The following is a 27046-nucleotide window of genomic DNA, read 5'->3' on the forward strand; positions in this document are numbered from 1 at the left end:
CATGTAGAGTATACAGGAACTATCAATTTGTCTTATTAGCCAATAAGATAAATTGTATATTTTTCGCGAGTCTTTTCAGTGATAACATTATAAAATGTTAAAAACCATGTTAATTAATAAATGTAAAAATGCAAATAAAGAATGAATTAAGATGTCACTGGTGCAGTAAAAAAAATATTTCTTTCCTGGTCACAATCGTAATTATTTTTTTAAATTCCGCATTTTTTAAATTCTCCCAATATTGAAGTATTGGGGAAATTTATGTATCGATGCAAATAAATTTAATTGTTATTAGAAGAAATATCTTATTTTTATCCCATCAGTGCTTTAATTGCATTATTGGTAGCGGTTAGACGATCTAAATAAAATGTATTTTAACGCCATCTATATACATTCTCGATTCACTAATGAAGATATAGAATTTATTTCAAATGTACTTATATTAAATATTTATGTTAAAAATTAATTCTTAGACTTAATTAATAATAATTTAAAACGTGTTATTTTAATGTAAACATGTTTACCGATGCGTAGTATTCTTAATAGCTGGTTGCTTAAACAGGATTATTTTGAAGCCGAAAAATTTGACATATTAACCTTTTAATTTGGTGTTGACCTTTGTTCTGGAAAGTTATTCCTAGCTTTTAATTCATTTTATATCTGTCACGTCGTATGAGTCGCGCCGGCATTTAAATTCTTGTATATTTTCCAAACGATTTCTTGACAAACCAAAGCTTCGATAAATATGTAATTATGTGGTTTACGTATGTTTTTGTACTTGTAATTTAAAGATTCTTTCTCAGAGTGAGAGACGACGTTTCTGTACCGTATGTCATCATTGGTAAAACGTAGGTAGATTTTCGTCTTTAAACACAGGGATATTGGACAAGCCAGATTAGTTTTCTGAACGCTGTCTAGCCTCTTTGCTAGACTAGTCTCTTTTGGATATTAAACTAGTCTTAATGCTTACCACAGATATACATACAAGTCAACTGCTGCATATTTAGGTTATATGACACGTCATATTTTGACGAACACATTTTTTGGATCGATCTTCCGTATAAACATAAACAAGATCAGACATGTGCAACACGCAGTCCTCTAGGCGTGTTTAATTTTTTTTCTATCAATTGAATTTATTTTATTGATTTTCTCTCAGCAATATACTGTTATAAAATTAATTTTAATAAAATGGCGGTACATGCTTAACCGAAATAATAATAACCACAGATCAAAACTGAGTGATGCACAATTAAAAAGCTGCGTTCATAATAAAAAGCGATGTCAAATTTTTAATTAAAACTTCAGGTACATTCATACTTTCATGTCTTGTTTATTTTTAATTTGCGTAAAAATATATATTTTTATTATTGTTCTAATGTTTATTAAAAATAAACTTTTTTTTAATTATGGGTAAAGTGTGCATCCCACCAAAGATTTTTTATTTATATTGAAACGTTGATTAAAAAGGTTACTCACCCTTAAACTAGATAAAAGTTACAAATAAAACAGAGCTACTGTTTACAATTTATTATACAGAGTATTGATAATTTTAACAGTAAAATTATAAATAGAAAAAATAATCTAACCACAAACGTTACGCATTGGGTTGATTTAAAACTTAAAGATTTACACAAACAGATGCTTATTCGCATTTCCCTCCTGCGATATTACATCCCATCACAATAAATTAATTCGACAGTCATTATAAAATCTTCTGGTAAATATCACCACAAGGTTCTTCAAGCTGTATTCACTGGCGGATTTGATAGCGATGAAATTCATTTTTCAGAAGGACTGTCGCACCAATTCTTTCGCATTGCTGTAAGTGCCAAAGCAACAGAGAAATATGCCAAACGCGATCACGAATACACATTTCCACAGCCTCCACTTCATAAACCCCAGGCCTGGGTACTCCCAATCTAGGCACAGCTCGATAAATGCCGGATAAATGAAGCCCATGTTTGATAGACAGAACGAGCCCAGCTACAAAAAAGAAATATAGGTTATTCTCCCTACGTCAAAACCCTCACGAAACGTGACATTCATTAGAACATTTGCGAGGTTTTCATCATTCATTTACTTTACCAGTGATCAAAGATTTCTCCAGCTTCCATCACTATATCACAGAATAACTCAAAAATACGCTTTGTGTATATAGAGGAACGTACGTGTTCATTCATCATTATAATAACAGATGATAGACGCCATTTTGACCGGCTGCCAGCATCCATCAACTTTCTGAACGCTTAACTATGTCGCTAGACCTTCCAGACTGTGGGTCTACCCACGCCTCTACCAGCGCGACCATGGGCCCCGTATTTAGGGGTCCTTCTTACATTTCTCCTTCTTGGGTATGCAGGGACAATATGTTCTTAAAAATCGTCTTCTATCCTACACAGTATCCCAAACTTTCTTTCTTTTATTTGTCAAAGTCTGTAATTCCTTTCCATACTTTATTTTCCTTTCTTAAATCGCCTTCTTTACTACTTTTACATTTATACCTTCATTTTTTTAATCATTTACTTTTGTGTTTTTATCTCTAACCATTAGCAGAATCAAGATAATGTCAATACAGTTGCAGGGGCAACATGACATCATCGTCAACGGCTCGAAATGGGGAATTCCACAGAAATATAATTCTTTATTGACGTCACAAAAACATGCTTCTACTTCGAACTTCGTGCTGTTAATACCTCCAAAACAGACCGGCCTTAGGAATAATCACACACAGTAAATATAAATGATGATTTAAACTCACCAATCCAATGAAAGATGAAACATTAGGAAATATAAAAGCAATAAGGGTGATGGCAATAACAAAGGAACCCCTGTAAACTCTCTCCCAGAACCAATACTTGGACGGGTCGTACCGTCTCTTTATATAGTACCAGACCAGATCGAACGGCACCCAGAAGTTCAGAGCAAATGTAACGTAGATGATAATTGCCATGAATACTTTCAGTGTGATGGAGAACCTGGAAAAGTAATAGGTGGTAAAACAATAAATACATTTAAAAAACTTTTAAGTTAACGGTTTTTTGATACCCATATTGTGGTGGTTGTGGAAAAATATGTACCTAGTCCGCCATATTGGAACGGCGTCCATCTTGAATTTTAAAATTTGACATAATCATCGTGTTTTACTAGTGTAGCCCTTTCATTTGATACCCATATTAAGGGGGTTAAGGAAAAATATGTAATCCGCCATTTTGTATCGGCGGCCATCTTAGATTTATAATGTTATTGATTTTATTATATTGTATTGTCATCTAAATTAAATGCGTGTACCAAATTTCAGATCAATTTGACAACGGGAAGGTGCTTAAATTTCAATTTTAATTTTGACCCAAATAAACAAATTCCGTACGGGTCGAATTAAATAAAACCGTTTAAAAATAGATTGATTGCAAGTTGATATAGAAATGAATTTATAACACTCTAAACTCAAACGTACATTACCATACACATATAAGTACATATCCCTATATATTTTCGTGGGAAAAGTGCGCTATCTGATTTAGGACAGTGCATACACATTTTTTTTTATAATTCTTTTCACATACTTTTTAATTTCCTTACTCTAATTTGTCACATGAAATAACTTTCCTCTTCTTTCATTCTACAATTCCCTAGCATTCCTCTGCATACTAATTTCCTTTCATGCATCATCTTTTTCTTCACCACGTTCCTCAGATATCTCAGGTACAGGTAATTATCACATTTTTTGCGTTATGCTTTATATATATGCTAGTCTATTTTATATTCTTATTTTTTATACTTATTTAATACAGGTTATAACATTTTATCAGAGATCAAGTTATTAACACTACTTTTATTTTATTCATCTTTCCCAATTTTGTTCGTGATTCAAATACTTTTGCTTTGATTATCTTCTGTTTATTTACTTACCTGACCCGTTTTATTCATTTTAGGTTAATGCAATTTTTTTTTTCGTAAGGTAATGATTTTTTAAGATTTTTAAATTTAATTACTAATCTAATAATTTATTCGTCGTTATATAAGGCCTATTTATTACAATTTTTAAACAATTTCCTGTCTTTATAACATTTACATTATTTTATGTCTTAGTAATTTATTCCTAGTGCTTGTGTTCGTGCTATTTGAAAAATGCGTGGCATTTAGCACACTTTTAACATCATCCTTAATTAGTGATGGGTAGCTTGCGAGCTAAAGACAATATATATATATAACATACATAATATAACATATATAATATACAATATATATATATATACACACACATATCTTTGCAAAAGATATAATAACTCTCCAGCTTGCGTGTGCTGCAATTGTATCTCTATGGTTTCATATTTAAGACTCAACTTTCCTGATGAGTTACAGCTCGTTCAGAGTTAGAGAGAAAGAGATGGGCTTATATAGCAATTTATACGTAAAAGCTAGAGATGGATAGCTATTGCATGTTTGTATTAAAAATGTAAACTACGGATTTTCGGAACGATATCACACGCGCGGACGTTTAGCTTTTTTGTGCTTTATGACAAAGACAACATGCTCAATATGAATATTTCACACGTATTATTCCGCCTAAGTTCTCTAAGTCTGAGCTAAATGAGACGAAGATATAAAGGATATATTTTTAGTGTTAGCTGCCTTATTCTCTCTCTGAGCCGTACTGAGCTAAATGAGTTAAAGATATAAAAGAGTGATATATATACCAAGATAGAAAACATATAAATCACTCTTTTCTTGTCAGGGCTACATTTTTTCCATCTCTATCAATTAATTGACTAATCTTATTCTTATTTTATTTTTATCTTATCTATATTATATATCTGTTTTATTTCATTGTTTTACAATTTTTGTTATATACTATTTTATATCCTTAACTAAATTGCATTATTTATTATTTTGTATCTAGCTTGCTAATATTTAGTTGTCACACTTGTGTGCATGCGATCTATTTACACATAGGTGGCATTTAGCACACTTAGAGACTAATTTAAATTGACAATCTTCTTATTATTCCTATTTTCTTTATTTGTTTAATGCCGAGTGTTACAATCTTAGCTGTTACGTGTGATGAAATGTGATTTTATAATGATAAGAAGATTGTTGTGCTTACGCCGTGAACGGAAAATTGAGTGTCACTGGTGATTTAGAAACCTCACCAAAGCCCCAGTAACCGAATGTTCCCATGATGAAGACAACGCTCATCACGATGGACATTCCTGCAAACAGAATAGATTTTATTACAAAACGCTGCGAGTGGTCGATGATATAACACGTTTTATCTGACTTACACTGGTGACTAAGGCATGGCAGGGTGATAAGGCACTTGGCTTCCTCTATTAAGGTAAATAAGCTCGAAGACTTCCTGGGGAGTCTTGGTTCTGTTGCTACATACTATTCCACCGGATTAGGCGGATGCTTCATGGAGTGAACGCAAGGACATCCACGAGAGGAGCTTGGCTAACATTGGTGACAATACCAGTTTAGCATTCCAACTTACCGGCGTCCGAGATGGTCGTACATTGTCCTGGTCACTTGAAATTATCTGACTTACATACTATCACTTCGGAAAGAGCGTCGCTGCATATGTACAAAGCAGGGGCGGCTTTACCTATAGTTCAGGGTATGCAATGCACACGGGCGCTGCCGTCTCAGGGAACGCCATGGCGCTTCCTGAATGTTCCTACCCATACCCTGACTATATATATAAATATATATAGTCAGGGTATGTATATATATATGCATTGAAGTATGTATGTGTAACCGTTGTGTATAATCTTATGATGGTAATAAGGTAAGAATAAAAGAAATTGAGAAGTATGACAGTGAGTGAAGAATAAAGATGAAAAATCTGAAAAACTTATTTGTAAACAAAGACCCTGATCCCGACTAATTAGGGGTACGAGAGGCCTCCAATAGCGGGGGCTATAAACAAAAAAAAACTGTAGTGTATATAAAAGGTAATAAAAACGTTTTTTATAGAAATTTCATATATTAGGCACGAATTGGAATATTTCTAAGCGAATGATATCTATGCTATTGGGCACTACGAGATAATCACCCTGTATAACATCTTTTCAGCCCATAGACGCCCACTGCATGGCAAAGGTATGTCCCAAAGATATTATGGGTGATATACCACAATCGAAACGCTTGGCAGGCTGGTTGGTGATCGCAGTGTGGTATTATGGTACGTTGACGCTGCTGTCTATCCTCTGGAAACTTCTTTGTTTGCAGTGGCAGCCATATATAATTAATGCACAAAGTGTGAATTATATAACATTGTATCCCGGGAATCAAATACGCGACCTACGATCGCAAGTCTCAGTTCTCTATAAGAAAAGGACCAATATTTAGCCACTTCCGCACGATGCAGTAGTACACTGATTCTGACATGTTACACAGATTAGTGCCAAACACAGAGACTAATCGGTGTAACATAACTCCTGAAGATGCCCGCCCCGTGGAGGGGTGAAACACGTGTTGAGTGATTTAACGGTGGCAGTTGTGTAATTCGCATTCTTTGTCGCATGCGCATTTGTCAGCGGGCTGGCGGGCGGTGCACTTTGGTGCACGACTACCACTGCATGAGCGGAAGTGGTTAAATATTGGTCCTTTTCTTTCTTAGGATGGACTTCCGCAAGGTAACGCTTGACTCCATTAAATATCTCAGTCCTCTATCAATGGACTACCACTGCACGACCTTTTATATATCAATAAATGTACATACATTTATTTATATATACAAATAATAGATACATTATGATACATAATTATACGTACAATAATAAATAAGGATATTAAATTAACGCATTTACAAGAGACAAAAAACACGTGGATAAATAATCAAATGTCATGAATATAGTTCCTAGCCATTTCCTTTAAGAAATTTGAAAATCGAATTGCTATTCTAAATACTGCATAAAGTATTTTGTTAGTATAAAGTGGGTCTTGTCAGAGCAGGACGCGTTTGGAACACACGTTGATTTAAATTAAAAGAAATATAAGGGAGATCAAACTGATTCCATTTACAATCATATTGAAGTTCTCTGTCATTCTAAAAATGTACACACGTGATCAAATGACTGAAATATTTATTGCGTAATTCCCATATCGACTTTCAAATCTTAAAAAACTATATAATCGTACAAATAAGTTAGTATATACTCTGTATATTCCATGTCGTTATTTTAAAAAATATTCTTTTTTTAAAAAGTCCATCGACTCGTTTGCTGTATAAATGCATTTTAGGTTATGATACGTATAAATTTAATTCTCAGATCTTGTTAAAGTCAATCTCACCTCCAGCTAAAACGATACCAATTTTCTTCGGCTCCTCCATATTATTTTCTATAGCCAACGTCACACCAACGCCCTCCATGCTGAAAACGCACACTCCAATGAACTCTAGCAGTCCCCCAAAATTCTTGTAAGCCGGAAAGTCGAACATGCTTTGCTGCGCATTCTTCGTGCCGTAGTAGATGGTCGATACAGCGAGTATGGCTGAAAAAGACTTTCATTTATAGAACCTTCTAGAACCATTTTTAATACAATTTAGAACCTTCTAGTTCCATAACTGCATTTTTTTTTCTATCGCCTCCGCTATTGGAGGCCTCTCGTACCTCTAATTTGTTGGGATCAGGGTCTTTGTTTACAAATAAGTTTTTCAAATTTTTATCTTTATTCTTCACTCACTTTCATTCTTCTCAATTTCTTTTGTTCTTACCTTTTTCCTTCACAATATCTTTCATTTTGTTCTTTCATTCCTTTCTTGCTTTCATCGCCTTCCTTCCATCATCTTATTACTCTTAGGTGGCTAGGTACATTTCATTTTCTTCTTTGCTAGACTCTCACTATAAGGCAAAAAGATCGCCATCCTCACCAACTTGCACTGCCTTCATCCAGTGATATCCAGTGACCTTGGCTATGTCGACAGCGTATCTAGCAACCTACTCGTTGCGCTTAACGGCACTCTCCACTCAAGAACTTTCCAGTCCTATCGGCTGCACACTGCCACTTTAGACGGACAATTAATAGAGCTACGTTAGTGACCTTCGTTCTTCTGCTCTTGGATAGAAGCCCGCTGCAGATCATAGGTCTTCCGTATCGCGACAATGACCGGTCTTGCGCTGCTCGCATCCAGCGAATTGACTTCTCTTGTCTCAGCGGGCTGGTTTCCGCAACCAAATGGCACTGCCCTCATTTTCTATCGCGGTTGGTCTTAATCAAGCTAACCCAACTCTTCGAGAAATCTCAGCAGACCCTTGATGTCGCAAGGCACGTTGAAAGGCATCTCGGCGATCCGAGATGGGTAGTCCTGTAAAGTGCTACACACCGACTTGTCTTCTCTTCGGGCTGGTTTCCGCACCCAGGCGGCACTGCGCTAATTTTGCGTCGTGGTTGGACATGACACCAAATTAGATCAGCTCGGCCAGACTGGATTTACCCCGAGAACTAGGATTCCCTTTTTTTGCGTCGTGGTTGGTCTTAAACAAGCCAACCCAACTCTTCGAGAAATCTCAGCAGACCCTTGATTTTTTTTTTTTTTTTGGACAGGGACAGGGACTTAATCTTTTAATATAATTTTTTCACAGAATTTTTATTGTCTTTCTCTTCTATCGTTCTTCACATAATCTTTCAGTCTTGTCTATCTTTCATGTTACATTTCGTCTTTCTTTCTCATTCGCTCTATTCTTCTGACATTCTTCCCTTTTTTCTCCTTTTTACATTTATAATTTTAATTTCATTTAACATTGTTTAACATTGATCTTATACTATTATTTTACATTTTTGTTCTTCTAGCTTTTTATTTTGTTTTATATTTTTTATACAATGTTTGTTTTGTTTCTGTCGATGGCTTTTTTTGCGATTTCTCGACATAGGGATAAAAATGTCTTTTTATTTTCGCCACTGATCAGGGAGGGTATTGTCTCCTCCCTGACTTGAATTCCAGACCGGCACTCGAAGCCGAACCGGAGTCCCCCGAATGCGGGACACCGGGCCACAAGGTGGATCACGGTCTGGTCCACGCCCGGTTCACAGAAGCACGAGGGGTCCTCCTTGAGCTTAAACCTATGAAGGTACTCAGAGAACCCCCCGTGCCCCGTGAAGAGCTGGGCCGAGACCGCGTCCACCTCGATGCTGCGGAGCACGCGGTAGGCTGAGACGGCGTCCGGGAAAAACATCCTCGTTACCGAAGCCGTCGTTCCTTCCACATACCTCTTGTTCCATTCGTCGAGCGACTCCAGTCTCAGTTGCCGCTTGACGAATGAAAAAGGGCATCTCTCGTACTCTGGTCGTCTTTTACTCTTCAGGGCCGCTTCCTTGGCCAGCTGGTCCGCCCTCTCGTTCCCCTCCATCCCCGCGTGCGCTTTCACCCAGAACAACCTTACATCCTTCCCTTTTTCTCTCGCTTTCATTACATTCTCCTTCACTCTTAACGCTAAGGGATGGAGGGTGTCCGATCTTGCGACAGTTTCGAGAGCGGACCGCGAGTCGCTCAGTACGGCGCAGAGACCCTTGATGTTGCAAGGCACGTTGAAAGGCATCTCGGCGATCCGAGATGGGTAGTCCTGTAGAGTGCTACACACCGACTTGTCTTCTCTTCGGGCTGGTTTCCGCAACCAAGCGGCACTGCGCTCATTTTGCGTCGTGGTTGGACATGACACCAAATTAGATCAGCTTGGCCAGACTGAATTTACCCCGAGAACGAGGACTCCCTTTTTTTGCGTCGTGGTCGGTCTTAAACAAGCCACCCCAGCTCTTCGAGAAATCTCAGCAGACCCTTGATGTTGCAAGGCACGTTGAAAGGCACACGGACACCGAAGTCCAGTGACTTCCCGCAAACTTATGTCATCAGTCCACATAGTGGGGATCCTACCCACGTGTTGTCCTAATTAAACTAAGTAACTAAGTAAATAACTAAGTTATGGGAGGTACTAACCTATAAATATGTCAGCAACTATAGAGAAGGGGGCAAGGTATTTCAAAGTCGTAATCATGCAAATCAGGACACAGGGTATTAAAATCATCAGGATATAGGCCCTCAGAGGTGGGTTGCCTTCATTGCTGACCTCCTCGGTGCCCTCCACCAGCTGCTTTATAGTCCTGCATATCACCACTTGGTAGACGCAGCATGATCCAAATAAGTCGAAACCTATCGTGAAGTCTACAGCATACCTGCGGTGAAAAGAATAATCTAGAATATATTATTTTTACACGTTTTTTTTTTATGGCCCTCGCTATTGGGGGCCTCTCGTACCCCTATCTTTGGTGGGACAGGGACTTTATGGGCAATTTTATTTATTCACATAATTATTTTTTATTTTCATTCTCTACTTTCATACTTCACATAATCTTTCATTCTATTCTTTTATGCCACAATTCTGCTTTCTTTCCCTTTTGCTCTGTTTACCTTTCTTTCATCCTCTTTTCATTTTACATTTTCTTAATTTCTATTTTTATTGTATCACATTTTTATCTATTCTATATCACAGTTTTATATTATTTTATTTTTTTAACTTGTCTCGTTAGTTTTTATTTGTTGTCTATGCCTAACTTTTTTTCTTTCTATTGCATATTGTTGATTTGTTGTTGATTCTTTTGCAATAAGAGAGGAATTCTTCTCTGGTATCCTTTCCGGTTATCAGGGAAGCTATTGACTCCTCCCTGATTTCAACGCCAGACCGGCACTCGAAGCCGATATTTTTACACTTTAGGGTTGTTGCTAGTGGGAGGAACTTTGTCTCTTTGATTGTAGCTTTTGTGCCCAAGTTACCTATTGTTTTGTGTTGTTATCTTAAAACATTATTTTGTTCCGTATGTTTTATCAAAATATTGTTACAAAGCACGAGATACAGAACCCTCTAATCAATAACACGTTCACTGCGGCTTGAGGTCGATTCAGCCTCATGGTAAACTTTGCACTGGTGCGGCGCGTAAAACTCGTGTTTTCTCTCCAGTGCGGCGGCTGTTTACACTCAACCATATGAGGTATGACAAAGACAAATATAGCTTTTTCTTTATGTCTGCGAAGCATTGACTCAATATTGTCAAAAAATTTTGATGAACATGAGGCAGAAAAGGCCTCAACCGCACTACTAGGAAGTTCAGCTTGAGGCTGATTCGACCTCAGCCGCACCAGCTGAAAGTTCTTCAAAATTGGGCCCGCAGTGAACGTGATAAACACGGAACACTAGGATCAAGAAGTGCCGTAAACGCGCATGACTTTGAAGTTATTTATAGATTTTTGTGTACGGTTCTCGGAAATTCTAACCTTTTCTGTAGTATAAATAGGTGTACTCCCCATGTCGACAGTTCAGTGTTGTTTTTCGAGTTATAAGATTAAGATCTACGATCAGTGATACAAAGTTACTATTTGGTAAGTTATTTGGACAGTGATTTCTCGAGCGATTTGGAAGCGAAGTTTGGACTAAGAGAAAGTATACTTTGTGTTAAAGTAGGGTGACCTTCTGATTTGTGAATAAAGTACTCCTTGTGAACCAGTTTTGTTTCATTTCGAGTCAGAACCCACAGTACGTAACGATTTTGAAATTGCCGGTAACAATACATATATGGTTATAAATAGATATATCTTTTACGTTCATTTACATATTTTCAACGTATGCTTTTTACGTAAATTTAAAATTTTAAAAATATCCGTTATTTATACTTCTACTGTTGCCATACTATGGTTGTCTATTGTACTAAATATTGTACTTTTTATTTCATATATATATTTTCCAGCGTGTACAATTAATAGTATTAAATACATAAACAAAACCTTTTTTGCATCTACACGCAAGAAATTATAAATTTTTGTAAAAATACAAATACTATAAAAATAGTTGACCACCCCTGTATTGCTTCACTGGGTAAGAGTTGACATTGTTGTATATTATTGCATCATAAAATTGTTTTTTGATGGTATCACTCGTGTATTGTTTTTTGATGATAGAATCTTAAAATCAACATCCCGACAAAACCAATCTTAGAGAACATTGTTTATTTCACAGAGTGTTCAATACCGTAATTTCAGAGATATCCAAGTTGAATACTTTTCGAGATTCTGGAAATACTTTCAAGAGTATAATGTTTAAACACTTTTCGAAAATATCTAGTTTATTTTTATAATATCATTGCAAAAAAAGTATAAAATGTCGTCTATATGTAGCTTAACAAGGATTGTTCTTTTCTTGTAGTATTTAGAGAGTTTGTTGTTCTTCTCCGGTTATTATTATATCTTTTTTGGCGTTTAAATATCTTTTACTTTTTTATATGATAGACACCCGCTGGAAAGCGGTAAGCCTGCCACAATGACAAAGCCTTAACTAAAATTTAACACATCGCGCAGGGGCGGCTTAACCTATAGTGCAGGGTGTGCAATGCACTCGGGCGCCGCCGTCACAGAGGGCGCCGCGAAGCTCCCAGAGACAGCTAAGAGCACGTCTTGGAATCTATCGCGGTTCGCCGCTTAGTTTCGCAACAGAGATGTGCTACAGGCATAAAAACAATGAGTGTTATTCTGCCGTCATAAGAACAAAGGCCGTAACTAATACCATACCGTAAGCTATACCTACTTATAAAATAGCTTATTGGAAAATGAAATAAAAACTTTTAAGTTAAACGGTTTTTTGATACCCATATTGTGGTGGTTGTGGAAAAATATGTACCTAGTCCGCCATTTGGAACGGCGTCCATCTTGAATTTTAAATTTTGACATAATAATGGTGTTTTACTAGTGTAGCCCTTTAATTTGATACCCATATTGAGGGGGTCAAGGAAAAATATGTAATCCGCCATTTTGTATCGGCCATCTTAGATTTATAATGTTATTTATTTTATTATATTGTATTGTCATCTAAATTAAATGTGTGTACCAAATTTCAGATCAATCTGACGACGGGAAGGTGCTTAAATTTCAATTTCTAATTTTGATCCAAATAAATAAACAGATAAATTCCGTACGGGTCGAACTAAACAGGTGCCCCTGTCACCGTGTCTCCTGGCTCACGGTCGTCACTAGATATCTGCTCTAAAAACCATCGGTTGTATCAATGATGTATACTACTATTGCCATTTCAGACGGGCAATACTTCCAGCTACACAACACAGGTAACATATATTATCATTGAGTTGTTTATTATTTCTGAAACCATCGATTTTTATACAGGGTGCACCATACATTGACAGACAGCGAATGACCTATATTCAACTTTTTAAAGCATTTACACCTATAAATAATTATTTAGTACATACAAAAGAACTTTAAATGTTGTTAAACCCAAAGATCACCACAATGATTTCCCATGACCCTGATTAAATAGACGGTTCATCCAGGGGGGAGATTGCCTATACCGCATCTACATGCGGTGGTCCATCGATAACCTCAGACCCAACGGAAGACAGCTTCACTAGCGGTAATTAAATAAAAAAAAAATACCTGAAACATCTACTGTATTTTCGCAATTTGATAAAAGGCCCAATATCCAGGGTCGCCTCGGCCAGGTCAGGGTAAGACATCTGTGGAACTTGAACACGTCCATAAATCTTCTGAGCGGAGTCCGCTACCATCTATTGGAAAGATATATCAAATAAATAAAATTCTCGTGTCACGGTGTGCGTGATTGAACTCCTCCGAAACGGCTCGACCGATTTTCGTGAATCTCAGCGCGCACATCGACCAGGGCGGAGAGTCGGATAATATCTATTTTTCATCCTCCTAAATGTTAAGGGTGGTCCACTCCTATTTTTTTGACAATTTTTTTTATGATACAAAATACAAAACTACATACAACCCTAAATTTTCACCCCTTTACGACCAAACCTTATTTCTTATTTGTTAATTAAAAACTTTTTGCAAAATAATGTTTGCGGGATCAGCTAGTATATATATGTTATAGATTCAGGCGTTACCTTGCGGAATTCCATCTTAACTAACAAAGGGACTAATATACAGCTACTTCCGCTATGCAGCAGTAGTCGTGCAATGAAGTGCACCGCCCGCCCGCCCGCTCATAAATGCGCGTGCGGTAAACAATGCGAAACACAACTACCTCCGTTAATTCACTCATCACGTGTTTCACCCCTCTACGGGGCATCCTCAGGAGATGTTACATCGACCAGTGCCATATATATATATATATATATATATATATATATATTTAATATATAAAACCCTCCCACAGTTGGAATTAAGACAAATTCTTATGTTCTAAAAACTTTAAAATTTATAATGAAATACTGGATTTTTAAAATTTTACTTCTTAGCCGATTTCTACTCTAAAAAAGAAATATTCCCAATCCTTATAGTTCCAAAGAAATCGTGATGAGTCAGTATATAGGTTAAAATTTCACTAATAAGCGACTAAAATAGGATTTTTTTTCATACTACATGTCACACTAATGTCGAAAGCAACTCTCCCATATCGAGGCTTATTCAACCGTTAGCATAGATTGCTTGACTTGGATATTTTTTATCACCGGATCATCTCATTCAGAAAAAAAATCTACTCTAAAACTATTTATTTAAAAAAAAAATTATCATTGCCGGTTTTAAACACGTTACTTTCCAATTTCTTTCCTGATCTAGAAAGTAATCTCCATAATTGACCCAGAGTTAAAAATAACTTAAGTAAAGTATTATTATTCACTTACATACATACAGTAGCTGACCAAACATCCAAGAATGATTGTTAATACCATCGAAGTCCAGAGACCACAGTGCTTGTACGATTCGTGGATTGCCACCACACCACCTCCAAGACAACTTTTCACCAAATGACCAACAGACTCGATGACACTGAAAATTTGTATCATACCACCAAATGTTTCACATCTCTGGCTCTTAATGAAACATATTTAAAATGCGACGTGACGAAACCCGGTCGTGGGTGCAAATGGTTTTCAACCGTTTCTTTTTCAAAACTATTGAGCCAACGCTCGAAGCTGTCAAAAACTATATACATATATCTGGGACAAATCGTCCAGCTTTGGTAAGTCCAACTTGGAGAAAGAGATCTCGCCGAATCCAACTCAAATGGGCAGCGTTAGGAAATCTCCGAAATCCATTCTCGTCTAAAATACTACAATGTTTGAAAAAGGTCTTTCACCAATGTGTGTTGCCGGTGATGACGTACGGATCCGAAGTAAGAAAGTGACTGATATATAGCTACTTCCGCTATGCAGCGGTAGTCGTGCAATGAAGTGCACCGCCCGCCAGCCCGCTGATAGATGCGCATGCGGCAAACAATGCGAAACACAACTACCACCGTTAATTTACGCTACACGTGTTTCACCCCTCCACGGGGCATCCTCAGGAGTAATGTTACACCGACCAGTGCCAAACACCGAGACGTGGTCACTTACGAGCCTCTAGAGAAAGCTCAAGGTAACTCAGAGAACAACGAAGGGCGCTATGCTGAGAGTTTCACTGAGAGATCCAATCAGTAATGGGCAGCTCCGTAGAAGAACCAAGATCTAGGTGGTCCTGGTTCTTCTGCTAGCTCGTAGAATTGCTCGCCTGGAGTGAAGATGACCGTTGGGATCGAAAGGTATTCAAAGGGATTCTCTAGTGAAGACAACTAGCCGGTAGACGCGGCATGTGCCCCCCACTAGGTGGAATAACGGCATAGTCAAAATCGCGGAAGGTCGCTGGATACGAGCAGCGTAGGACTGGTCATCGTGGCGATCTTTGAGGAAACCTATGCCTTGCAGTGGGCATCCATAGGCTGAAAATGAGAGTCAGATCTAGATATAGGCAGCAGTAGACGTTTCATAGCTGAAATAATGTTGATGATGAGATATATCATCGTAAATATACAAATATACAAACACAGGGTTTTCCGAAAACTCTTAAACTGAAGATGCCCCGTGGAGGGGTGAAACACGTGTTGAGTGTTTTGACGGTGGCAGTTGTGTAATTCGTATTGTTTGCTGTATACGCATTTATCAGCGGGCTGGCGGGCGGTGCACTTTGTTGCACGACTACCACTGCATGTGCGGAAGCAGCTAAATATTGGTCCTTTTCTTACATATATCATCGTAAGTTCAATTCACGTGACTTCGTTTTCAATAGTAATCAAGAGATGTGTTACTTTGTCTTTTTTCCAGCTGGTCGAGCTGATCGAAAATCCCAGGCCCTGGCGGCTTCGGCGTTAGACTTCAGTTCATATTTATGCGGGCGTCCACGGTGCCGCGCCGAGCCTTGTCCAGTTCCTTCTCTGGCGTCGGAGACAATTCCGTCCTGCAATCGATCCAGATGATAAACCGTTTCTTCAATTTTCGCCATTAGGTTCAAAATTCCGCGAAAATTTACTGCTTTCGATATTGCATTACTAAAAGTTTGGCTTGATTTCGCCTATCAATGTAAGCAAATAATATTTTAAAAAGCTCAGCAACTAAAACTTTGTAGGGGTCATATAACGTCATCAGCGCATCGAAAAGGGGAATTCCACAGAAATATAATTCTTTATACACATCGTGCGAAAGAGAGCGCAATACTTTATCTATTCTCGACTTGTGATTGGCTTCGATTTTTATTGGTTGAACATTGTTTTAAATCGATATTAATATCTGCTAAGCTTACACCTTGCTCAGAAAACCGACCAGGTAACAATTAGCTAATACAATACGTCAAGTGAAGCATCTGACTTAGTTTTTTTTTAGTTTATTAGGTCGCGGATTTCGGATCCTCGAGCCCTGAGTCCGATGAAGCTGTAAAAGCCAAAACGACTAACAGCGCCCATCAACATTCTAATATAGCACACTTAAGATCAGTGGCGTACCTAGAACTTTTGCCGCCCGGGGCGATCTCCAGTTTGCCGCCCTTTCTATTATATGTCAATCAAATAGTGGTTTTTGATTTAAAAAAATATTGACATATCACTTCAAAGTAATCATAAAACTTTTCAAAAGAAATGACATTTATAAACTGACATCAAAAAATTTTAGTTAGGAAAAATTGCCGAACAAAGTCGTAAAGATCCCTCTACGAATATAACGAATTTTAATGAATACAATAAAATAAAATTATTATCTTGTTCTTGAATTAGAATCCAAAATTTACACTAAAATGCATTTATATACACCAAGGAATAATATTCGAAATCATAAAGTTAATAATAATTTATATAAATCAAATATTAAACTTATAATAAACATTTATTATTCAAGAAAGAAAATAAATTTGAAATGAAAAAGTTGCTTTTTACAACTATAAGTAAATATAAAAAATGCCGCCCCAAGGTAAGTGCCGCCCGGTGCGGACCGCACCCACCGCCCCCCCCCCCCCCCGGGTACGCCACTGCTTAAGATACACACTTCTACTTCGGACTTTGTGCTGTTATTATTAGAAAAACTGGTCCTAGGAAATCCCACATCTTGCATATTTACATGTTCAGTATTACGTGCTCTAGATATATGAAGTCCTGTCTGACTGTTTGGTGTGGGATAGAAAAAAACATTTGTCCCTTTTCCTCTTTCACAGTATGTTTCATGCTTTTTCTTTCTTTCACCCATCATAAAATCTTTCACTTCATAAGCATTATTGTCATTCAACCATTGCCTTTCATGCTTCCTACTCCATTTACGAGGTATCATAGAATATTTATCACATTATTGTTTCCTAGTTTTGTGATTTGATTTACATTTTATTATATTCTACAACTAACTTATTATTATTTACCTTTAGTATGTTTATCTATTCTAAAATATTTTTACACGTACCCTTTGTTCAGACATACAAAGGGAAGAAAGTTCCCTAAATGTAATCTTCATATTTGGATACTTTTGGGAATATATTAAAAATGAACATTTTATTAGAAACATCAACATTTTTAAAGTGATCTATAAGAAAAGTGTCTGGGACCCCCTGATTTAAAAGTGCCGGTTCGATGTCCTAAAAATAAAGTAGATTCCTAATATCTGAGTTTTAATAAGGAATCCACATTTATAAATATATGAAATCCACATCTATAAAGGCCATCTCAATATACGTTAAATTACATGTATGTAATTACACGTGCATTTAATAATGTATGTAATAAAGTTGTTTCTTAACTTGCCTCTCAGCAAATAAAATAGATTAGAAATATTTATTTTTAATATATTCTATTTTAGATTCTTCCTCACGGGGTGTTATAATTATGGAGAAGAAGCAGGAAGAAACCCGATTCGTTGTAAATGCTTTTGGATAGAAAATTTTAATTCGTAACTTGTACGCGAGTTACAAAAATAATTTAGTACAGATTCTAGACCTGAACCAGAGGTAGAAATAGTCCATTTTCAAAATCTAGCTGATTCCGTTTGACTTCCTGCAGCTATATTTCTACCATATCGTCGAAACACGACACGAAAAATGTTGTTAGACTTATAATGTGTAACATTTTACTAATATTAATCGTTGATCTTATTAAAATATTACGTCTACTTCAGAGGTGACCAACCTTTTTACACAACGAGCCAAATAAAATTTTAAAATTGTTTGGCAAGTCGCAAATAAAGTAATACTTATTAATCTACGAAACTATATGTATAACACACATTAGAATAAAAAAATTGTCAAATCAAAAAAAGTAGCTTTCGAAGTCGATGTGCGAGTAATTTGTCGCAAATTTCTACTGTTTATTTATAATTAATTTTATAATAATATCTTGATTGGACAAAGACGATAAATAAATGTAATTTTCGGAATGTTTCGAGCCGAATAAACATGTTTAAAGGGTGACGATTTGCTAAGATTTTAGTTTTTAAACACCGAGAGCAGATAAATTTTCGTGGAACTCGAAGACACCAGTCGGATATCTGGATGTCCACCTGGACTTTGGTAACTAAGAATCTAAATAATTTACTGAGCCATTACAATGACATATTTAAAAAAAAAATATTTACGTAATATATACACTCACATTGCTGTGTACCATTTTCAAAATTGTAAATGAAAGTGTAAAAAGAGACATTTAAATAAATAAGTAAACAAAATAATACATATAAAAAATATCAAAAAGTGATTTCGAATAAAAACAAAGAAATCGTAATAGTCAAGGTTTGAGGAGAAGAAAGAATGGTATCGAATAAAAGGAAAAATGGAAATGAAAGGGAAAGAAAGAAGAACTGTAGAAAGAAAGCAAATAAAGGAATAAAAAGATCATAAGAGGAACGATAGGAGAGCGCGAAAATAAAAATATTACATGAAATAATATTAAATAAAAACAGAGTCCCTGTCTCACAATAGATAGAGATACGAGGTGTCCTTATAGCGGAGGCCATTGAAAAAGAAAAAAAAATAGTACCGCATTTGGCATGAGCAATGAGCATGATTACAATGACATATTTTAAAAATTTATTATTTACGTAAAATATACACTCACATTGCTGTGTACCATTTTCTTAAATCGTCTCTCTTTTAAAAATCTCTGAAACAATTAAACAATATTCTATACAGGATATAAAAAAGTAAACACATTATAACAAAATGCCAACAAAACGCTTCGAAAACTGTTATTAGTTCTAGCAAAATCTGACGCTGTCAATGTGTTGGCGGAAAAAAAAGAAGAATTCGCAAGAGTGTAAACTTTTTTTGGGTTCAAAGAGTTTGAATAGGAAATAGAATTTTATAAGATATTAGATGTTGGCACAGACCGCGGCCCGCCGGTCGAATACTGGTGGCCCGCCGACAGCAAAAATAATATTCACGTACATTCGAAAAAATATTGAATTCTATTCTAGAATAAAACCAAAAAAATATATGTTCGAAAAGTAATTGATAATATATAATAAGCTGCATTGATAAAAATATGTACGAAGAATTGCGCATAAACGCTCTGAAATGTGCCAGCTTATTTGGTTCTACCTATATATGTGAACAAACTTTTTCAATACTAAATAATAATAAAACAAAAAATCAGGACCGCCTTGCAAATGAAAGTTTGAAAGCAGTTTTACGTGTTGCTACAAGTAAATTTGAGCCAAATATAAAAAAGATCTACGCCATGCTTCAAATTAATAAATTATTTTTCAAATTTAATAAATTATTATCAATTCTTTATTGTATTTAATTTCCTATGCCTCTGGCGGCCGGCCCGCCATCAGTTCATGATTTGCCCGAGTGGCCCCTAGTCTTAATAAGTCTGTGCAACCATGTCATAGAACTACCTCGGTGATGTTCGTTCTTCTGCGAAGGTTCTCATTTCTGATCTTACAGGAAAGCTTTGAGCTTAGTCACCTTCATTGTTCTTGGAGTGTTTTCTTGTCAATTCTTCTACGTTTATGGCCAAATCTTAAACCACTCAGGCCGTTCAGTTATGGAATGATTTATCGCTGAATATAAGACGTGCTAACTCGCTAACTATTTTTAATAAAATGGTCAATAACTATCTACTCTCTCATTTCTTTTTCTTCCTCTGTTTCTTTATTCTTACCGAGGCAAGTGCGATCTAAATCAGTTCGATGTTTTTTTTTTTTTGTATTATATTTATAATATGTATTATACCTTATTTATTATAATAATGTATGTTATACATATGTATGTTTTGTATATATATAAACGTTAACTACCCATTATTTATACTTCTACTTTTTCCATACTATGTTCGTCTGTAAGAGATCGCCTCGTGTGATAAGACCGCCTATTGTACTCTTTTATTATTATGAAACTAGCGTGTACAATTAAGAATATTAAATTAATTTAAAATAATTATTGTATAGTAAAAGTTGAGAGTCTCCGCGCTCATTATAACTGCGAGTGGAGGTGTGGTCAACATTAAGTTCACGGACTACTCCGTTCAGTGAACTCACCTCCGATGAAGCTGTAAGAGCCGCAAGGCTAACAGCACCAACATCATACGAGACAATAGACAATAAATAAATAGGTCAACATTAGCAACAGTACTGCGACCACTCCTATAATCTAAATGTATGGAACTTTGTTGGTAGACTTGTTTACATAGTTGATATAATGTACACATCAAAAATTGATAAAATTCATTTAAAAGAGGCAACTGTTGAGTTTCTAGCAGGCTTTTTGCAGATCAGCGTTCCAACTTGGCTTACTGCTTATAATGTTAAAATAATCGACGATTCAAAAGCGCATGTAAATAAAAAAAAACCTACTTAAAAAAAAAGTTTTTTTTTGCAGAATTGAAGGCGCTTCGTTGGATGTACAGAGTGACGAAACTTGACAAAATTCGCAACGAATACGTTTGCGGTAGTTTCGGTGTACGTGACATCGCCGATAAGCTTCAAGAAAGCAGACTACGTTGGTATGGACACGTAAAGGGACTCCCAGAGTACGTAGGCAATGTCAACATACCAGGTCCCAGACCCAGAGGGCGACCGAAAACTAGATGGATGGATGTGATAAAAAGAGACATACGGTTCTGCAATGTTTCCGAAAATGAAACGTCGGATAGAGAGAAGTGGAAGCGGAAAACGAAGGCACACCCCACCATCAGATGGGAATAATAAATGTCAATGGGAGAAAGAGAGAGATTCTATTCGCGATTTGTATAAATAACCACGTAATTTTATTAAATACAAGCATTCCGTGACGTTTCATGCGGTATGTTTCGATTTCATAATGTTCTAATGTACTTATAAATAATCAATATGATTAAAAGTCGTCAATTTTTCGATAGAATCGTCCAGTCAAATATAGGCATCCGCATTTTATTACCTATACGATCGCTTGTAAATGTTCAAAACTGTCTTGGAAATCCATCTGCAATGTGGACGGAAGACATTCTTAAGTTCGTTGAGAGACATTGGATCGTCAATAATAAAGTTGTTTCAAAGCTATTTCACCAAATTTATTGTTTTGTTCTTCGCAATGACATCATTTATTGCAACAACTAAACGAAGCGACATAGTAATTAATAGACAGGATTTAATGGAATCAGTCATTACCTCGCGGAAGTCCATCCTAAGTAAGAAAAGGACCAATATTTAGCCACTTCCGCACATGTAGTGGTAGTCGTGCAATAATTTGGCGGTGGCGGTTGTGTGATTCGCATTGTTTGCCGCATACGCATTTATTAGTGGGCTGGCGGGCGGTGCATTTTATTGCACGACTACCACTGCATGTGCGAAAGTGGCTAAATATTGGTCCTTTTCTTACTTGATTGACAGTAGTTGGTCAAAATCACAGCGTGTTTGTGTGTTTCTGAGTCAGATATATGCGTTGGTCAATCGAAGTAATAAATTGATTCGATTTACAAACTCATGTAATGACGCTTGAAAAAGATATCGCATGTAACTCGTCACAGAGTTAATCCATGTTCTTACGAAATAGTCTCCGGATGAGATCTGTATCTCCTATCGAACCTCTTTCTGATCCATGATGGTATTACAGAAAGGCCCAGGACCTCCACGTCGATGACCTGTCCAGCATTCCCGACACTACTGTGGACAAGGAAAGATCCAATCCAATTTAGACTACCAGAATCGCTATTCTAACTGCCACGTCATGCATAAGTAAAATCTTTCTTTTTTTGTCATGGCGGTAATTTAGATTCGCATAAGGTACCATGCTTTCAAAGGGAAGAACAAGGTTACTAAAACCCTCCCAGAGGTCGTTCCTAGTGCCTACAGAGAACTGGAAGTACTGCACCTAGGCATATTCCGAGGAGCAGCCGAACCTTGTCATTCATACTCTTACTAACTTAAGAGTTAGTTAAGAAAAGAACCAATATATAGCTACTTCCGCCAATGCAGTAGTAGTCGTGCAATAAAGTGCACCGCCCGCCAGTCCGTTGATAAATGCGCATGCGGCAAACAATGTGAATTACACAACTACCACCGTTAAATCACTAAACACGTGTTTCACTCCTCCACGAGGCATCCTCAGGAGTAATGTTACACCGATTAGTGCCAAACACAGAGTCCAAAGAGTTAGTTGTTACTATTTGTTACTAAATTACAAGATTGAAAAATTTATTGAGGTTTAAGAGGTTTTTTTTTGCAGAAAATAGTTTTTAACTAAATAATCAGAACACTACAGATATTTTAGTGCAATTAACAAGTATATATACAGGTTGATTGGTAATAAATATAAGGTAATAGATTTAAAAATGTAAAAGCACGTTTGTCACAAAAAAGATTTTCAGTGTATCTTATTATTTAAATAAGAACCTTCTTGAATTAGCCGGTGAACTAATTCAACGTTCACCATACTGTATTAATAAATAAGGGCGATGAAATAAAACAAAGGATCCATCTAATATTATTTACAAACATTAATCATTTATTTTAAAAGAAATATATCACCTTCGACGAATTTAATACAAAGAAGGCACATATATAAATACATTAAAAGATCAATTTCGTGTAACTGCATATTCGTATTGACATTTCCTTACAGCGTATTTTAATCACTGGTTTTATTAATCATTTTGTTCTCGTATTGGTTGAAAACACAACAAAAACACAATAAAATTTTGCAGAAATAAATACAATTTAAATTTGGAATCCTTAAATTTTGAAATATGGAATTCTTTTTTTTTATAATCGTTTTAGGCCGAATACAATAACTGGTAACATAAAAAATATATTCATCAGAATTTTATTACAGATAATTATTATATATTGTACTTAAAATAAATTATAACCAGATATTTGTAATTATACAGTTCCCGCGTTTTTTAACGTCAACATCAAATCTGATGCGTCCAAAAAGATTTTCTTATTTTGTACTCGTCTGTTTGTATGTCTTAGTAGTATGTTAAGCATTTAAGTTTAAATATAAAATCAAAATTCTTTTTTAAAAAAAAGTGTATATAGATGTAATATTGACATTAATTTAAATTTTCTATTTAGAATTTGACTGTATCAAATGACATAAACATTTATTTTTTTAAATCATTACAAAATCAAAGAAATACGAAAATAAATGACATATATTAAGCATAGAATAATTATAATTAAATTTTAAATGAGTGACATTACAATAATTTACTTTTGTGCTACACGTAATTCATATGAAAAAAGCGACAATACTGTATACGATAGACAGAGATAATAACTAGAATCGATAACATATCTCATTAGTTACACCAAACTAAAGATGCGTTCACATTGAGACAAAATGTCAGTTTACATTTGACGTTTGTACAAAAGGGTCGCGTTCAATTTTACTTAAATTGTATGTTAATATATACCTTTTTTATTAGCGTAATGTTTGTACTAATTTATATTTAACTTGTATACGTATTTATTTATATTATGGAGGTTAGAGAAACAAAAAATCATTACATATCCTTATATCCTCACTTGGTTGATAACTTGAAAATTACGACTGATTTTTACTGATGATTATTATTATATGTCAAAAACCAAGAAACATAATAACAGTGATGAAAATTTGGATCATATTAAAGATATTCATATAAAAATTAGCCGCATGTGAATAAATTTTTACTTTTTTTTACAATTATTAATGACCATAATTTGTCTATTTCATTTACAATAATGTGGTTTAAAGAGTGCTATATTAAATCTGTCACACGGATATAGTAAAGCGTTTACTATTCGTTTTATATTTGAAATAAGAATATAATTTGTGATGGTTGTATATTTCACTGAAAATTTTAAATTCAAGCACCACGCGTGGAACTATTCGAATGTACAAATTACAGGCACATTATTATTATAAACTACATTTAAATGGTAATAGGTAAATATCTTAATATTAAACACTAAAAAAAAATTAGTTTTATTTTTTACTTTATGGCAGCTACTTTGACTGTATTATCTGTGGTTAGTGTACTTTTTTAATTAGATCTCTTTTATATATGTAAAAATATATTCTTTCAATATTTATTTCTAATAATATACGAAGCGATTCTTTTAATTTTTTGTAACCTAGAGCATAAATTAATTTTGTATGTATACGTATATATGTAAATATATGTTAATAAGCATAATTGAAGAGAAATAAGCTAATTATAACGCTATTATATGTTACTTACTTTATTACACTTTGGTGATAAAAACCTAAAATTTTAATACATCAGTAAACTAAATATGATAAGTTTTCTACCAATAAGAAACAGAAATATCAGCGAAAATACATACGAAAAGCTTAATTATATATTTATCGCTAACTAAAAACAATTAATAATAATATTTACAGAGAATATATAGAAAAGGAATATGGTTGATTTAAAATTTTGTGTTCGAAAATTTAAAAACAAAATATTTTAAGTAACTTGGCTTGAATCGAAAATGGTACAATTTTTTTTACGAAACCAATATTAAATTTTAATAAAACTATATGTGTTTTAATTAGCTGCAAAAAAAAATATTAAAATTGGGCGCGAATTAAAATAAAATAAGAACAGCCTAAAACGTACAATCACGACACTAAGACAAGACACTAAAATGTTATATTATCTGTGGAATATGTCTTTTTGGCGGCAAAAAATTATCTGTTGTTTTTGTTAATTTCGTAATAAATTATTTTAATGCCGCTATAATATTACATGTAGCAATTTTTACCAACGGTATATAAGCCTAAATTATTAAAAAGCACATATATTTAATAATATGAAATATACATGATATTAAAAAGATTTTTTTTGAAAATTCGAATGTATATTGACCATTTGTAAAAGTGCGAATTACGTAAAACGTTTTATTATTGCAAAAAAATTTTCGTTGCAAACGTAAAAATGGAACACATAGTTGTTTTTACGTAGATAGAGAGATTTATAAAAATAATTACTTTAATTATGTTTATCTAATTGTAACCGAAAATTCTTCATTGTCATCAATGGGACGTTCACTGCTTGTCTCATGAAGACTTTGACAGGATCGTCTGTTCCCCTTGAGAGCGGATTACAATTGTCACTCCATGTTCTTGGAGTGATCCAAGACCTCAGAGCGTCAACGGTCATCTGTTTCGCACACTAAGGCCTGCCTATTGACTTCAATATGGCAATCCGTTGGTATATATCGGTCATTTCCTTTTATATACGAAACTTATAATTCCAGATTAGATCTCGTGGAGAAAATAAAATAGGGCTTTCCTTCTGGCTGGTTGACTGTGATCATTATAAGTCATCACTGTTAACACACATCAGTGGTAGACTTTAGTCGTAGGTCAAGACATAATCAAGCCAATATACATTCAATTATCATATCTCTGTCTATAAAGTCCATTATCAAGATTCCCGGTATATTTCATATTACCAACTGTTATTTTTTTACTTTAAATAGTGTCGCGCGTCTTGTCTTAATTCATCATCAATATATTATCAACGCTAACAATAAATAATTTAGGCTATGAGTTCATATTTAGAGCATTCGGACGAGGAGGTACATGAAGGTTGTAGACATTGCGCTGATGATCGTTGGCCGAATGGAGGGTGCGTTGTTGCCTCGGTATACTGAAATAAAAAAAAAACAATTCAAAATGGCTTCCCAAAATCGAATCAATTAAATGCCAATATAATTATTAATCTGTTCTAATTGTCTACAGATTATATTTATTGTTTAAAAATTTTTTAACTTGTGGGACTAACGAAAATAATTTATCAAAATTAATATTATAGTAGTATATATACAACAATGTTAACAAAACCTTAAAGTGATAAAAAATGTATATGAAATATATCAAACTTTATTACTACTTTATATATGTTAACAAATTAATTAAACTAATATAGCCCTTTTGGAATTATTGCACATATAGATAATAAAGCTTTTTACACAGAAAATTTCTTTTTCTTCCTGTTTCTTTATTCTTTCTGAGGCAAGTGCGTTCTAAGTCAAATTGATGTTTTTATTTATTGTTGTATTTTATTTATAAAATGTGTATTACACTTGATTAATTATATGTATATTTAAAATTAAGTGAGTAAATATGTATGTTTCCATACTATGCTTGTCTGTAAGAGATTGCCTCGTGTGATAAGACCGCCCGTTGTACTTTTTTGTTTATTATTATGAAACTATATATTTATTATTAAATTAAATTTAACAAAAATGTCAACAAATATAGAAATATTTTGCAAAATGTAAATAAATAAAACAAATCAAAATTTAGTCGATACGAAAAATA

The 27046-nt window shown here is 34.9% G+C and overlaps 2 protein-coding genes across 2 annotated transcripts in view; both read right to left on the reverse strand.

The window, feature by feature from the left end:
- Positions 1–1788: 1788 nt before the first annotated feature.
- Positions 1789–16282, reverse strand: LOC137924851 (proton-coupled amino acid transporter-like protein CG1139). Its single transcript, XM_068768230.1, has 9 exons — positions 16089–16282; positions 14650–14794; positions 13436–13566; positions 9938–10173; positions 7297–7497; positions 5117–5213; positions 3101–3109; positions 2762–2978; positions 1789–1986 (listed from the first exon to the last, which is right to left on the reverse strand). Exons 1-9 carry the CDS (start codon positions 16280–16282, stop codon positions 1789–1791), a joined length of 1428 nt encoding a protein of 475 aa, XP_068624331.1.
- Positions 16283–24429: 8147 nt separating this feature from the next.
- The window catches only part of LOC137924905 (protein amalgam-like), a 232715-nt gene continuing 230098 nt past the window's right edge, over positions 24430–27046 (reverse strand). Inside the window, exon 14 of the mRNA XM_068768298.1 lies at positions 24430–26372. Within this exon, the coding sequence (XP_068624399.1) occupies positions 26281–26372 (92 nt within the window). The 3' untranslated portion in view covers positions 24430–26280. The remainder of the gene's footprint in view (positions 26373–27046) is intronic.

This window comes from Battus philenor, unplaced genomic scaffold (genome assembly GCF_028537555.1).
Source record: "Battus philenor isolate CCGP_79_NKW_IND1 unplaced genomic scaffold, ilBatPhil1.0.hap1 SCAF_25, whole genome shotgun sequence".
Lineage (NCBI taxonomy): Eukaryota > Metazoa > Arthropoda > Insecta > Lepidoptera > Papilionidae > Battus > Battus philenor.

What these genes read in the sequence shown, in the direction of transcription:
- LOC137924851 (XM_068768230.1), bottom strand. Translation starts at nt 16,282, where the DNA reads ATGGCGAAAATTGAAGAAACGGTTTATCATCTGGATCGATTGCAGGAC. An exon ending in AGTTGCTGACATATTTATAG is followed by an intron (nt 7,498 to 9,937) that starts GTTAGTACCTCC and finishes AGTCTTTTTCAG; the next exon opens with CCATACTCGCTGTATCGACC. An exon ending in TGGTATCGTTTTAGCTGGAG is followed by an intron (nt 5,214 to 7,296) that starts GTGAGATTGACT and finishes TTCTGTTTGCAG; the next exon opens with GAATGTCCATCGTGATGAGC.